Here is a 15,822-nt window from a genome sequence, read left to right on the forward strand (position 1 = left end):
AACACCCTTCTCTAGGCTTCTTGACAGGAGAGGCGAAATGTCGGCAATCGAATGCCTCTTAAGATGTCGCGAGGCCACACTACTACAACAACGGCTCCTCCTGTCCAGTGACGATACATCCGTGTCTGAACACAGCACTCTTCAAGACGCCTTTTCTATGGTGCTCTGTCAACACCTGGGAGAGCGAAACAGGTTTGACTAAGGGAGCAACTGCCCACAGGCAAGTCCCACCAACTTCCCTTGGACCACCAGTATGTCTTCTCCCCAGTGCAGGTGAGCGGGACAGGGACCTTCGTCTAGAAGAACTGGCAGGCCGGATAGCCACTCCCTCTGACACTTCACTAACCCTTCTCACTGCACTTTCACTTGACACTTTATCAATAAAAGCTCTGAAGGAATCACCTAATTCCATTACGGAATTAGCTAAACACTCAAACTTAGGCATGGGAACCTGGTGAAGGAGTCCATGGCAAAGATGAAGAAGGGGTAAGAATGGGTGATACAGGAGCAGAAGTGGAAGGAAAAGTGCTATCCGCTACCTTACAGGTAAAAAAATAGGTAAAGGAATAGCTTTAAGACTAACTCTACTTTTGGCTCTAAGAGCTGCCTTCCTTCTCCTATCTTTATATACCTTGTCTGCAAGAGACCTATAGATTTTCCACTGAGAATCATCCCACCCTTTAATTTTAAGAATGTTAACTCCTTAGAACACTATTGCCCTCTACACTTAATAAACGCAGTATGAGTATCATAAACTAGCTTAAATAACGTGTTCCTCCATTCATCAGAGCATTACCAAATTCCAGGAGAATTGGATCTTGACATATTGATGGCAAAACTTACTAATCTTAGCTAATAGACTAACTGCAAAAGCTAAGCGCAAACAACAATGTTCAAGATGAAATACTTCATAAAATCCCTGGAAAACATCTGACCGATGAAGTAAGGACTGCATACAACTACCGATGTTGGTTGGAAGCCAGCAGAAAACAAATTGGGAAGTTCTGCTAATTTGTACCTGGCTATCCAGAAAGTGGAATGGTCGCATTCACCTACAATAGCGATGGCAGCACCATCTCAAAATTTGAGTTTTAGACTACCGAAGTAGGAAGCTTTCAGCTATGTAACTGCTTGGTAAGTTACTTGTGTAAAATCCATCTTTAATCATCATCATGAATGCTTTTGCGCTAGTTTTTTTCATAGAGTAAAGCTGACTTAAAATGTAACAATTAGTATTCAAAACAATATTCAGCAAAATGTGAAATATAATTAAAACTTTAAATTCCTATGACAGATGCAATATTTAGGGCACAGAAAACAGCAGAGAAGTAGTATATATCATTAACTATCAATCACAATGTTTGCATTCAAATGCATAGATATTGCAATACTAATAAACAATGGACTGTAACTTCAGCTAAAATTTTGGTTTGCATCAGCACATGTACATACATCACAACATGACGTTATGCAATGAAGAGATACTCACAATTTTGGTTTTAATGCCACAGCCTACTTCCAGTTCCTCCCCTATTGCTGCATTTTTATTTACCGATTCCTCCTCTATTACTGCATTTTTATTTACAATCTTATTCTTCTTCTTCTTCTTCTTCTTGGTAACTACTGGTGGATCTAACTCTTTGGAAGCTACTGTTCCATCTGCTATGACTCCCATTTCACCTTCCAAACTTGTAGGAACTTGCAAGGCCTTCTTTGATTTTCCTTTCTTCAATTTCTTTCCCACCTGTGAAGAAATAAATTTCTATGTAATTTAAACATAATAAAATGTGGGAAGTGCCTACCATTTCAATAATTTATAAGATGCTCACATGACAAACCCCATTGTATTTCTAACAAGTTTAATAACTAAGCTATCAATTTACATATACCTAGGACAACAAAATACAGTATCATTAAAGTCTATGGGTGTCACAGTGCTCAACACCAAAGCCTAGCCCAACCACACATTTTGCAGGTTATGTATCATTGTCTTTACCCATGTGTGTGCGACTAGATTTCAATCAATTTTCTCTTACAGTATTTATATATATATATATATATATATATATATATATATATTATATATATATATATATATATATATATATATATAATATATATGTAAAATTAAACTCAAGGAGACTATCTTAAGCATTAAAACTGTACCAGTGAAAGAGAGAGAGAGAAGAGAGAGAGAGGAGAGAGAAGAGAGGGAGAGAGAGAGAGAGAGAGAGAGAGAGATAGAGAGAGAGAGAGAGAGAGAGAGAGAGAGAGAGAGAGAGAGAGAGAGAGAGAGAGAGAGTGCATCATCAAGGCCCAAGTCCTATGAGGACTTATAGTTATTGAAAGGAAGGAAGCTGGATTCAACTTGCAAATCGAATATAAGAGGCTAAATAAATTCAAATTGCTAAAATTAATAGGATTACTGAAATGGCCAGCAGCAATGTAGCTTGGCTCAAACAGTAGGATATTAAGGAACTTGTCTCCATATGCTTACATATTTTTATAGGATGATTTGCATTTGTCATAAATATCAAGAAAAACAATTCTACAAGTTAGAGGCCATGAAAGCAAATGATGATACATACTGTATATATAGTAGAAATATTCTCAGCTGAGTTATGACATGGGGAAGTAAGGTAGAAAGCAACTGACACCAATTCTATGATTGTTATGGAACTGACGGGCAAAGGTTTATGGTTTTAATGGGTGTATTAGATCTGGAAAAGTCTCTTGTATTTTATATGTAGAAAATCTTAAAGCATTCATTCCCAAGATGGTTTCATTGCTTTTAGTTTAGCACAGAAGGAAATACATATTCAATTTATCTACATTTTTAGCAAAATTATCTATAGTATTTGGCCACAGCTATGATGACTCACAGAGCTTTCACTTGATGCTTTTTTAGAATTTCCTTACAAGTCTGATACAGGAGTCATCAGTAAATAAAGGAGAGAGAGAGAGAGAGAGAGAGAGAGAGAGAGAGAGAGAGAGAGAGAGAGAGAGAGAGAGAGAGAGAGAGAGAGAGAGAGATAGAGAGAGAGAGAGCATAATTCTACAAGTCTTCATAATGTTACATCTGACAGGAACTGAATCACAACCTACAAAATTTTAACCCTTAGGAGCTGGGGTAATTAATCACTATGCAGCATCCCAGGCCAGGGAAACTTTGAGGTCAGCCAATTTCAGATAAAAACACATAAATGGAAAGAGGAAGATATGCAAATGCACATGGTGAAAGAAAAAATCTAAAAAAAATTTTCCTACCTTCCGCGAGAAGTTGAAAATGACTATTTACAACCCCTTGTGGAGCCTCTTTTACAAGACAATTGTAAATTTTACCAAGTTATACATGATTTTTCTAATAAATAACTTTATGTTATTTTGTAAAATTATAATTACAGCTCACATAATATCAAACCAGATGAGAACTAAAACCAGTAATAAATTCTGATCATATTTATTGTAAAATATTTACGTAAATTTACTGAAATCAAAGATGCAGTAACTTTTGGGATTATACATACGTACTTTTCTAATATTTTTTTCCCACTTTTATTTGCAAGATTACTATTATAGCTGACATAGAATCATAAAAGATAAGAACTAATACCAACAGCAACGCCTGGTTATATTTATGAGAAAACATACATAATCAAAATAAGTAATTTAGGCAAGGAATAGACTCATTAAATTTGTATCGTACATGAGTTAGCCAGAGAATGCTTGATTCAAAAATAAAGCACCTTTTATTTAATGATCATTTTATGCAGATTGCTAATAGTCACAGAAAAAAGTAAATGGTAATTATTCAAGAGAACAGAAAAAAGCAATTAATACATCTTCTCTGATGTATAACTACAACATATTATTTTACTGAACTTTTTCAGTGAAAAAAAAAATCTACTTTACTATAAACCTACAAAAACTTTACTATCTTCTACTGGCTAGAGATAAAACTGCTCAGCACTGTATAAACACCTCTGTATTTTTAAGTATGTTATAATCAATGTCACAAAAACCAATAAGACAGTAGTAAGAAAATATATACCTTCTTTGCAGACACAGTTGTCATACTGCTAGATTATCTGAAAAAAAGGAAAAGTTAGATAGAAACATTCTGCAACACAGCAGTTTATAGGCTATTTGGGCTATACTATGCTACAGATCTGTAAAAGTAACATTTGGATTCTCTAGAGCAAAATTAGGTTTCATGTCTCTTTTGATAGATGCATATGGTACTTTGATCAAGTCTTGACTAATTAAGGATTAAGTTAGCTTTGAAAGTTGGAAGAGCATTTAAACTGAAAGCAAGCTACAAAGATGACATACCACGGCAAAAACTGTCAACATTTTCAACAAGTTTCCATATTTACAAAAATGAAATTTTCATTATTAAAATGAAGTTTTATTGTATACTTACCGAACAATTATACAGCCGTGATTTCCACGAGCGGCAGGATACTAAATTCAAATTTAGCGCGTAGGCGTCGCCAACACTGGTGGTGATGACGTCATCTCCCTCCACTCGCGGGAGAACCAGGTACAACTGCCCAGGTGAATCCAATTCTTTCTGCCCGTCCGTCCACCTAAGAGGAGGAGGGTGGGTATAATCATAATTGTTCAGTAAGTATACAATAAAACTTCATTTTAATAATGAAAATTTCATTTTTATTGTAGTGTCTTACCGAACAATTATACAGCTGATTACACATTTATGGGAAGGTGGGATTCAGTGGACCACTAGTATTTCTAAATGGTTACATTTATTACAATACCAGTAAACACTCAAGGTGTCTGTTGTACTTACCTTGTAAGAGAGCTACAGCAAGACTGTTACTGCCTCTGGTCGGTGCTCTTCTTACTATTGTAGAGGAATTGGAATTTGCCCAAAGTTAGCCTCTACAGGAGTGGAATCCTTCCGTAGTTCAAGCGAGTCAAGGCTGACTGACGGAGGATAGTAACAACAAAGATTTGCCCTTGCCCTGGGCTAAGACCAGAAATTCAATCATACAAAACATTTGTCACCAACAACACCAGATTTAAAAACATATATACCCAACCATTGTAAAATCTGACCTAACAGACTGGTGAGTATCCCAGGTACTCAGTACCCCCAGCTTCCCTTGAACTCGACAACCTATTCAAGGTGAAAAGTTAGCATAGAGGTGACGACCCCTGTGCCGTTTCTCCCAACACCATGCCAGAAACCGCCACCGGACCTAACGTTTTACAAATTCTCGAAAACCGTTTCTATCTCTTTGAAAGTAATGACTCGCAAAAACCGAATTCGATCTCCAGAACGTGCTCTGAAGAATCGAAGCTAAAGATAAATTCTTTCTGAATGCTAAAGTAAAGTTGCCACTGCTCTAACCTCGTGAGCTTTAACTCTCAGAACGGAAAGATTGTCGTTCTCGGACTGCGAGCGAGCTTCCCTGATAAGCTCTCTAATAAAGAACGATATAGCATTCTTAGAAAGAGGACGAGAGGGATTTTGAACCGAGGTCCAGAGCTTAGAAGATTGTCCTCTAATACCCTTAGTGGCAAACAGATACTGCTTAATAGCCCTGACTGGACATAAGAGCCTTTCTTCCTCCTCATGTCCAACCAAATCAGATAAGTTCCTTACCACAAACTCCTCGGCCAAGGATTAGAAGGATTCTCATTTTTGGCTAGAAAGGTCAAAGATACCAAAAATACAGCATTGCCTTGAGAGAAACCGACTCTTTTGTCTATAGCGTGCAATTCGCTGACACGCTTAGCAGAAGCTAGTGCAATAAGAAAAAGTGCCTTCTTAGTCAAGTTCCTGAGTGAAGCCGACTTCAAAGGCTCAAACAGTGGCCCCATGAGGAACTTAAGCACCACATCTAAGTTCCAAGCCACTGTATCCTGCGGGAGCTTAGTGGTTTCGAAAGACCTAATGAGGTCCGACAGATCTGAATTGGAGGAAATATCCAAACCTCGATGTCGAAAAACCGAAGAGAGCATGGCTCTATATCCTCTGATCGTCGAAGGAGCCAGTTTCTTAGAGTTCCTAAGAATAGAAGAAAATCTGCTATTTCTGTTAAAGAGAGGTCGCAGAAGTAGAGACTTTAGCACTTCTACACCACTCTCTGAAGATTCTCCACTTCCCTTGATAGAGTTTGTTAGAAGACTCTCTCCTACAACGAGCGATAGCTTCTGCAGCTCTTCTTGAAAACCCTTTCGCTCTGAAAGATTCGGACAGTATGAAACCCTGTCAGAGCTAGAGCGGACAAGTTTTGGTGGAACCTCTTGAAGTGAGGTTGTTGAGAAGCCACTTCTCTGGAGGAAGAAGTCTGGGGAAGTCTACTAACAACCTGGTGAAGGTCCCGGGAACCACTCTTTCCTGGGCCAAAAGGGAGCGATTAACGTTAGTGTTACATTGCTGTGCGACATGAACTTGTTCAGCAACCTCTCTTATTAGACCGAACGGAGGAATGCATAAGCTTCCAGACCCGACCAATCCAACAGCATTGCGTCCACTGACCAAGCTAGAGGATCTGGAACTGGAGAACAAAAGAGAAGAAGACGGTTGTTCCTTGATGTCGCGAACAGGTGGTCATTATTGACGGTCGTCCCCAAAGGCGCCAAAGTTTCTGACAAATCTTGTTGTCCAAAGTCCACTCCAGAGGTAACACTTGCTGTTGACGACTTAACTCGTCCGCCAGGACGTTCATCTTTCCCGGAACAAATCTCGAGACTAGCTGAACCTTCGCTTTTCGTTTGACCACAGGAGGAGATCCTTGGCTACTTCGTATAGAGAGAAAGACTGAGTCCCCCCCTGTTTCCGCACGTACGAGAGAGCGTGAGTTGTCCGGAATGCACTGCCACTACCCGACCTTCTACTAAGCTCCGAAACTGTCTGAGCCCCAGGAAAATTGCTAAAAGTTCCTTTACATTTATGTGGAACTTCTTCTCCTTCTCCGACCAAGCTCCTGAAGTCCGTTGATTTCCCAGCAGGGCTCCCCAACCTGTGTCCGATGCGTCGGAAAAGAACTGTAGGTTCGGGAGGATGGGTCGTAAATCTAACCCTTCTTTCAACCTTGCTCGAGAGAGCCACCACCTTAGGTCCTCTTTTATTTGATCTGTGACAGGAAAGGTAATCGAGTCTGGTTGTGTCTTCCTGAACCAAGAGGCTCTCAGGAAAAAACTGCAGAGGTCTCATGTGCAGTCTTCCCAACGTCACAAATTTCTCTCCACTGACGTCAATTTGCCCAGGAGCCTCATCCATGATTGGCAGAACTTGGCAGAAACTTCCTTACCTTTTTGTCCAAGAACTCCTGAACTGTCTTCCAGACAGCCTTGAACCCTCTTCGGGGACAGAAAAGCCCGAAAAACTTGAGCATTCAGAATCATCCCCAAATAAAGGATGCTCTGAGATGGAACCAACTGGGACTTCTGTTTGTTGACCAGAATTCCTAACTTTCTGGCAAGATCCGAGTTTGTTCCAAGGTCCTTCATGCACCGACTCTCTGATTCCGACCGTAGAAGCCAATCGTCCAGATAGAGGGAGATTCTTACTCCTAATATGTGCAGCCAGCTTCCTATCGGGGATAGAACCCTGGTGAAAACTTGAGGAGCGGTCGCTAGTCCGAAGCAAAGCGCCCGAAACTGAAACACCTTGCCTTCGAACATGAACCTCAGGTACTTCCGAGATTCGCGATGTATCGGAATGTGAAAATAAGCGTCTTGCATGTCCAGAGAGACCATCCAATCCCCCTGTCTGATTGGACTCCAGAACCGACCGAGTGGTCTCCATATGAAATTTTGTTTTCTGGACATGCAAGTTCAGGGGCGCTCACATCCAAAACCGGCCTCCAGCCCCCTGATGACGTTGGGAACTACAAAAAGGCGATTGTAAAAGCCTGGAGGAAAATCCCCTTCTATCTGTTCTATCGCTTCTTTGAGAACAAGCGCTTCCACTTCTGCGGCTAGCGCCAGAAATTTGTCTGAGCCCGGAGAGTATGCCTGGAATGGAATTGGCACAGGTGAGAGCGAGGGAGGTGAAACGAGAGGAATACGATAGCCGAACTTGAGTACTTGCATACCCAGGCTTCTGCTCCTCTGTTTTCCCATTCCTCCCAAAACAGAGCCAGCCTGGCTCCCACTGGTGCATGAAGAACCGAGCTTTCATTTGGAAGGTTTGTTAACCTTGGCCGAGGCCTTAGACTGAGGTCGCAAATTCGACTTCGGCCGAAAGAAGCGCTTGGGTTTTTCTCCCTCGAAAAGGCGCTTGGGCCAGAGGAGAAACCGAAGGAAAACAGTCTCCAAAGGAGCTTTAGGTCTTTTAGTAGACTGTGCCAGTAAATCCGAAGTAGATTTCTTATCTAGCTCAGACGAAATTGACAACACTACATCGTCTGGAAAGAGGTTATCTTTCACAAAAGGAGCAAACAAGAGAGCAGACTTCTGTTGGAAGTAACCCTTTTAGAAGCAAGGAGCACCAAAGTTGCCTTTTCTTAAGGTACCAAAGGCGATGAGCGAAGCTAACTCATCACATTCCATCCCTAATGGATTTTGTCCGCACAGGACAGAACACCAATCCAATCCTCAACTAACTCCTGAGAGAGAGAAGGGACAGTCTTCGATCTTGGCCGCTAAAGCGCCAATAGTCCAATCAAGGAAGCTAAAGACTTCCAAAAGTTTAAATTGATTCTTTACAACGTGGTCCAACTCAGGCGCTGTAAAGAAAAACTTTCGCTGCGGCGAAAGCAGATCTTCTAAGAGGAGTCGATTAAACTGGAGAAGTCTCCCTGGGAGGAGGCAGAAACTCCCAGAGAAGGAGCTTCCCCAGTTACATAAAACCTATACCTCTTACGAAGCAACTTAGAGGGAGGGTAAGCAAAAAGAGCCTTCCCTAAGTCTCTTTTCATAGACATCCATTTCTCCGACTCTTTCAACGAATGTCTAACCACTTTAGATAGAACAAGTTTTTTGGGTTTTTTTGGGAGGAGAGGGTCTGAAGTTTTCCTCCTCATCAAAAAAGTCGAAGTTGGGGAGCACGGAGCCGCTTTCTCAAAATAATCTGGATAAGATACCGAAGAAGAAATCTAAGGAGACGTGAATAACACGAGAGGTGATGCGAATCCTCCTCCTCTACTTCTTCTTCATTCTCTGATACCGCCGAAGAAGTAGACGGGAACTACAACCGGATCTGAAGGTTTCGAACCACCCTTGGACTCATTCATCCAGTTGGTTTAAGCATCTCTAAACTGCTTGCGCAAAGGCGCCAGAGACGAATCAAAAACAGTTAACGTAGGCTTGGAAGAGCCTAAATGTTCAGCAGGAGGCGGAAAAAAAAACTACTTGCGCCTCGCTCGGAGCCGCCGATATTCGAGCGAAACAGGGGCTATCAGGCGTAACAGACGAGAAAGCGCCTAAAGAAACACCCTTAGAACTGCTAGCTACAGCGCTAAAACCACAATCTCTACTAGTAGATGGAGCCGAAAAAGGCACAGATTGAGGCGACGAACGAGCCGCTAACGGCCGAGGCAACAACCCTACTCTCAGGCTCCTTATACCGCTTGACTGGAGGAGGCGAAGAATCAACGCCTGAACGCCTCTTTAAGGGACGCAAAACGGCGAATCTCGCCAAGAGCGCCGCGCAACCGGAGACGAATCGCTTGAATCATTCGAAAGGCGTCTGACCGCAACACCTTTCCAACGCTTAACCGAGCCCTGTTGAGGCGCAACAGGCTCAACAAGAGAGGCACTGTCTGTGGGCAAATCCCGATCGACTCCCTTGGACTTCCGGTATGTCTTCTCCCCGGTGCGGGGGAGCTGGACAGTGACCTTTGTCTAGGAGACGTGTCAGGACAGACAGACGCACCCTCAACTACACTCTTACCTGAAGCCGCTTTCTCCAAAACATCTTAACTGAATTACCAAGTTGCAAAACCGTATTCGCTAGTACCGAAAATTTCTGATCTAACCTCGATTCCAGACTGGCAATGGTGTTCGAAGAAACTACACGGGAAGAACCGGAGAAGTGGGATTAGTAGGAGGAATAGGAGGTGTAGTTAAAGGAGACATAACAATTTGAGGAGAAACAGAAGGAAAGAGCATCGCAAGTAACGAAGCAGAGCTAAGTCTACTTTCCCTAAGCGCTGCTTTTCTAATTCTGTCTTTAGCTAATTTGTTTCTCCGAGTATGAACTAAAAAACTTCCATTGAGAATCAGTCCAATCCACTACACTCGTTACATGTTCGATCTGCTGAACAAACCTGTCCCCTACACTTAAGACATTTAGTGTGAGAATCATTCTCTAACTTGGATAATCTAGTTTTACATCCTGAGATGCAAAACTAACTCCCGACAGACTAGAATCCGACATGGCAACGCCTAAATAATAAAAGCAAAATAACAACAACGCCAAAAAAGAGTACTTCACCAATTCCGAAGATCAAATCCACAGAAAAAAGAAGCGAAGCAAAGTCATCCAACCGCACCGACCACCGATGTTCACCGGACGCCGGCAGGAAAAGAATTGGATTCACCTGGGCAGTTGTACCTGGTTCTCCCGCGAGTGGAGGGAGATGACGTCATCACCACCAGTGTTGGCGACACCTACGCGCTAAAATGTTATTGTTATAATACAATTAAGTTTGTTCATACTTACCTGGCAGATATATATATAGCTGTATTTCTGACGTCCGACAGAATTTCAAAACTCGCGGCACACGTAGTGGGGCGGTCAGGTGGTAGTACCCATTCCCGCCGCTGGGAGGCGGATATCAGGAACCATTCCCATTTTCTGTTCATATTTATTCATGACCCTTGTCTCCTGAGGGGAGGAGGGTGGGCACTCTAATTATATATATCTGCCAGGTAAGTATGAACAAACTTAATTGTATTATAACAATAACATTTTGTTCATGAAACAAACTTACCTGTCAGATATATATATAGCTGAATCCCACCTTCGGATGGTGGGTAGAGACAGAATAGGATTTTTTAGGAAACTTAAATTAAATGAAAGATTTACTTCTTGGTTCCTTACCTGATAGCAAAGTAGACTCTGTGATTACTGTCACTAAAGCCTGCTTATGCTTTTATCAGAGTTGCCAGCCAGGTTTGGACCTGTAGTGCTGGTGCACTCTGGATGCTCTGTCAACGGGGACGTGACCGCCACAATGTGACAAGCCCATCTTAGCCAAAACATATGGCAGTAAGAACAGCAACCGACCACCACCTGACCAACTAACCAAAAAAACCCCTGACATTAACACTAAGGAATGGGAGATTTCCACAGAAGATCTCACCATCAACCAAAAACACAATAAAAACTAACCTAACTAAGCTAAGGGATAGGGAGAGAGCTACCTCCAGCCCCAAAACTGTGTCTGCCGAAATGTAAGGCCCCTCCAAAGAACTACAGTTCTCGTAAATCGTTCTCACATCCCGGAGGTAATGTGAGGCGAATACGGAAATTGCTCCTCCAAAAGGTGCTATCAAGTATATCTTTGATAGACATATTCCTTTGGAAGGCAAGAGAAGTAGCTACGGCTCTGACTTCGTGAGCTTTCACTTTAAAGAGGCTCAAATCAGTCTTCTGGAAAGATGAATGAGCCTCTTTAATGACGTCCCTCAAGAAGAAAGCAACAGCATTCTTCGACAACGGCAAATCTGGTCTCTTCACCGAGCACCAGAGATTACCTGAGGGACCTCTTATCTCTTTAGTCCTATTCACATAGAACTTGAGAGCCCTGACAGGGCACAGGGCTCTCTCTGGTTCTTGACCCACGAGACTCGACATTCCTTTGATTTCAAAGCTCTTCGGCCAAGGATTAGACGGGTTCTCGTTCTTAGCCAAGAAAGATGGGCTCAACGAGCAGACAGCATTGTCCCCCTTGAAGCCCACATGGAGAGGCTCAAAGGGACTTAGCATAAGATGTTTCAAAACCACATCGAGATTCCAGGAGGGCGGTCTTGCTTGTGGAATTTTGGTGGTTCGAACGACCTTAAGAGATCGTGCAGATCCTTATTGTCGGAGAGGTCCAGTCCTCTGTGGCGAAAAACGGCAGACAACATACTCCTATAACCCTTGATTGTAGGAACTGCCAACTTCTGCACATTTCTTAGATAGAGTAAGAAATCTGCTATCTGATTCACAGAGGTCGTGGAAGAGGAAATTCCCTTACCTTTTTGCACCATGCCCTGAGAGGAGGACCACTTAGACTGTAGACAGCTCTAGAAGAGGCTCTTCAAGCATTAGCGATTGCTCTCGCAGCTGCCTTTGAAAAGCCTCTCGCTCTGGCCAACTTTTCGATAGTCTGAACGCAGTCAGAGCCAGAGCGGAGAGGTTTTGGTGAAAACCTTTTGAAGTGAGGCTGTCTGAGTAGATCTCTCCTCCAGGGCAACGTTCTTGGGAAGTCCACAAGGAATGTCATGATCTCTGTGAACACTCTCTTGCTGGACACATTGGGGCAATCAGAGTCAACCTTGTCCCTTCTGAAGCTGCGAACTTCCTCATTACCTCCCCCATGATCTTGAATGGGGGAAAGGCGTAAAGATCCAGGTCCGTCCAGTTCCAGAGCAACGCGTCCACTGCAATTGCCCCTGGATCCAGAACCGGGGAGCAATACAGAGGAAGCCTCTTCGTCCTTGATGTAGCGAACAGGTTCTACTAGAGGACGTCCCCACAATGTCCATAATTGTTGACAGACTTCCTGGTGCAAGGTCCATTCTGTTGGTAGAAATCTGATTTCGTCGACTGAGAAGGTCCGCCCTGACATTCTGAACCCCTGCCACGAATCTTGTCAGGATCTTGATGCGCCTTGCGTCTGCCCATAGCAGAACCTCTTTCGCCAGGAGAAAAAGGGATCTGGAGTGAGTTCCTCCCTGATTCTTTAGATATGCAAGGGCTGTGGTGCTGTCTGAGTTGACTTGAACAACCTTGCTTGACAGTTTGTCTTCGAAGAACTGCAGCGACAGGAATATCGCTGCCAGTTCCTTTACATTGATGTGCCAGGCTACCTGTTCCCCTCTCCAGGAGCCTGACACTTCCTCCCCCCCCCCAGTGTTGCTCCCCAACCTGAAATGGAAGCGTCTGAGAACAACAATAGGTCGGGGCTCAGAAGATTTAAGGAGAAGCCCTCTCGTAACTTCTGAGGGTCGAGCCACCACCTTAAGTGGCCTTTTACCTTGCTTGAGATCCTTAGGATCGCATTCAGGTCCTCTTTCGACTTCCATTCTTCCGCAAGGAAAAATTGAAGAGGCCTGAGGTGCAGTCTTCCCAGCGAGACCAAACTTTTCTAGTGAGGAAATGGTGCCCAGCAGACTCATCCACTCCCTCACCGAACAAGCTTCTCTCTCTAGGAAGGCTGCGACTTTCTCTAACCCCAGCCGCTGACGTTCCTGGGATGGAAACGCCCGAAAAAGCCACTGAATCCATCTGAATCCCCAGATACACGATGGACTGTGTCGGGGTCAGATGCGGACTTTTCGGAGTTGACCAAAAGACCCAGAGACTTGCTAGGGCTAACGTAAACTGAAGGTCCTTCAGACATTTCTGCCTCGACGACGCTCTGATCAGCCAATCGTCGAGGTAGAGGGATATCCTGATCCCTGACGAATGGAGCCACTTCGCTACATTCCATCATTATCATTGTGAAAACCATCGGGGCCATGCTGAGACCGAAACAAAGGGCTCTGAATTGCCAAACCCAAAACCCTGTGTCTAAGACGAATCTCAGGTACTTCCTTGAAAGAGGGTGGACGGGGACGTGGAAGTACGCGTCCTGCAGGTCCAGAGACACCATCCAGTCGCCAGGTCTCAAGGCTCCCAGCACCGACTGAGGCGTCTCCCATTTGAACTTGATTCTTTTCTACAAAAAGATTGAGCCTGCTCACATCCAGGACTGGGCGCCAACCTGACGACTGCTTCGGCACTAGGAAAATCCTGTTGTAGAAGCCCGGTGACTCCAGGTCCAAGACTTGTTCCACCGCTCTTTTTTCGACCATCTGGTCTAACAGATTGAAAAGAATACTTTTCTTCTCTCCCTGATAAGATGGAGAGAGGTCTCTGGGAGTTGATGTTAAAGGAGGAGGATGTAAAAAGGGGATCTTGTACCCCTGCTCTACTATCTTGAGAGTCCAAGGATCCGCCCCTCTCTGCCTCCATGCCTCCGCAAAGAACTTCAGTCTGGCCCCGACTGGCGTCTGAAGGACAAGATCTTCATTTGGTGGTTTTGGTTTTAAATGAAGCTCTTCTCTCGAAAAACCTCTCCCGCGAGGAGCTGCTCTCGAGGGGGGTGCCCCGCGAAAGGGTTTGACTTTCTTCGGGGGTTTACTGAATGCCGATGTGGAAGGAACTGCTGGACGTCTTGAAGACTGTACCAAGAGGTCCTGGGTCGCCTTCTCTTGCAAACTCGTTGCAAGATCCTTTACCATAGCCTGGGGGAAGAGATGGTCCGAAAGAGGCGCAAAAGAGCAATTCCGCTTTCTGAGCGGGCAGAGGACCGACTTAGCGGTAAAATTGCATAAAAGAGTCTTTTCTTCAGGAAAGCAGTTCCAAAATGAGAAACTAGCTCCTCCGAACCATCCCTGACGGCCTTGTCCATACATGAAAACAACGCTGGACAGCTCCCCCAGACTGAGAGAATCAGGACTTCTAGACTGAAGGTCTAAAACTCCCAGGCACCAGTCTTAAGAAATTAAAGACATTCAAGGTGCGAAGCAGTCCCTTCAGTGGTGGTCCGTCTCCACAGGAGTCCAGGACACCTTAGCAGACGATAAGAGAGACCTCCTCTGAGCGTCCACTAAACTGGAGAAGTCACCCAGCGCGGACGAAGGAACGTTTTACTCCCACGTCCTCCTTGGTTGTTTCATACCAAATTCCTCCTTTCCCGGCGAGTCTAGAGGGAGGAAGGGCGAAAGTGGTCTTGCCCTGATCCTTCCTTCGAGACATAAAATCTTGAAGTTTCTTGGAAAAGCCCTCTTGTCGACAGTGATGTCTTTCATTTCACGACGAACTCAGGGGTCTTAACGGTCTTGGAAGACGAAAGTTGAGAAGGAGGAGAACCTAGGGAGGCTGCCTTGGCTGGAAAAACTTCTCCCCGAAGGATGAACGTAACAGCCTGACAAGAACCTTATAGTCCGAGACAGCTGAAGCTACCGGAGGTTCTTCCTCGACGGAACTCCCTGGACTACTAAGTTCCCCTTCCTCCCTAAGAGGAACTGGAGAACGTCCATCAGGAGAGGGCGTACGTCCAGCAGTCTCAAGCCTGAACAACGACTTCCGTTGATTGGAAGTACCCGCTACAGGTACGGAATCGCCCTTACGACGATCCTTAGAAGGACGGACATCCTGCGAAAGAGGAGCGTCCTTAGAAGCAACGGGAACTGTCTTAACAGACACGTCCCTACGAGAGGAAGCGCGAGCTTCCTGACGAGAGGCGCCAAAAGCGTCCTGCTTAGCCAAGCAAGCGTCCTGCTGAGCGTCCTCAAAAGAGCGTCCTGCCTCGTTCGAAAAAGCGTCCTGCTTCGAACGGCGAGCGTCCTGACGAGCGTCTCAAAGGCGTCCTGTCGAGAACGCAAAGCGTCTGCCGAGCGTCCTCAACAGCGCCCTGCCGAGAGCGCAAAGCGTCCTGCTTCGAACGCTTAGCGTCCTGGCGAGCGTCCTCTACTGAGAGAGCGAAAGATCTACTCGGAGAACGAGAACGGTGACGATCCGGAGGTGGAGAGAGAGACGAACGAGACGAGAGAGAATGAGACTGCTTCGTCCTTTCTACGCTTAGGCTCGATTGCTGCTGGGAGAGTCCTCTGAGCCATAAGCGACGTAAGCTGGTCCTGAAGGGACAC

At 44.4% G+C, this 15,822-nt stretch overlaps 1 protein-coding gene across 2 annotated transcripts in view; it reads right to left on the reverse strand.

The window, feature by feature from the left end:
* Positions 1 to 15,822, reverse strand: part of LOC135222654 (ribosomal L1 domain-containing protein 1-like) — an 84,684-nt gene that overhangs the window by 61,133 nt on the left and 7,729 nt on the right. The window contains exons 1-3 of one of the 2 annotated variants that reach the window (XM_064260798.1): positions 4,424 to 4,515; positions 4,052 to 4,088; positions 1,490 to 1,744 (exon numbers count right to left, since the gene is read on the reverse strand). In XM_064260798.1, coding sequence (XP_064116868.1) covers positions 1,490 to 1,744; positions 4,052 to 4,075 — 279 coding nt within the window. In that variant the 5' untranslated portion in view covers positions 4,076 to 4,088; positions 4,424 to 4,515. Of the gene's footprint in view, positions 1 to 1,489; positions 1,745 to 4,051; positions 4,089 to 4,423; positions 4,516 to 15,822 lie in introns of those variants that run through there. The other variant, XM_064260797.1, reaches the window with a different exon arrangement.

This window comes from Macrobrachium nipponense, chromosome 8 (assembly GCF_015104395.2).
Source record: "Macrobrachium nipponense isolate FS-2020 chromosome 8, ASM1510439v2, whole genome shotgun sequence".
NCBI classification, from domain to species: Eukaryota; Metazoa; Arthropoda; class Malacostraca; order Decapoda; family Palaemonidae; genus Macrobrachium; species Macrobrachium nipponense.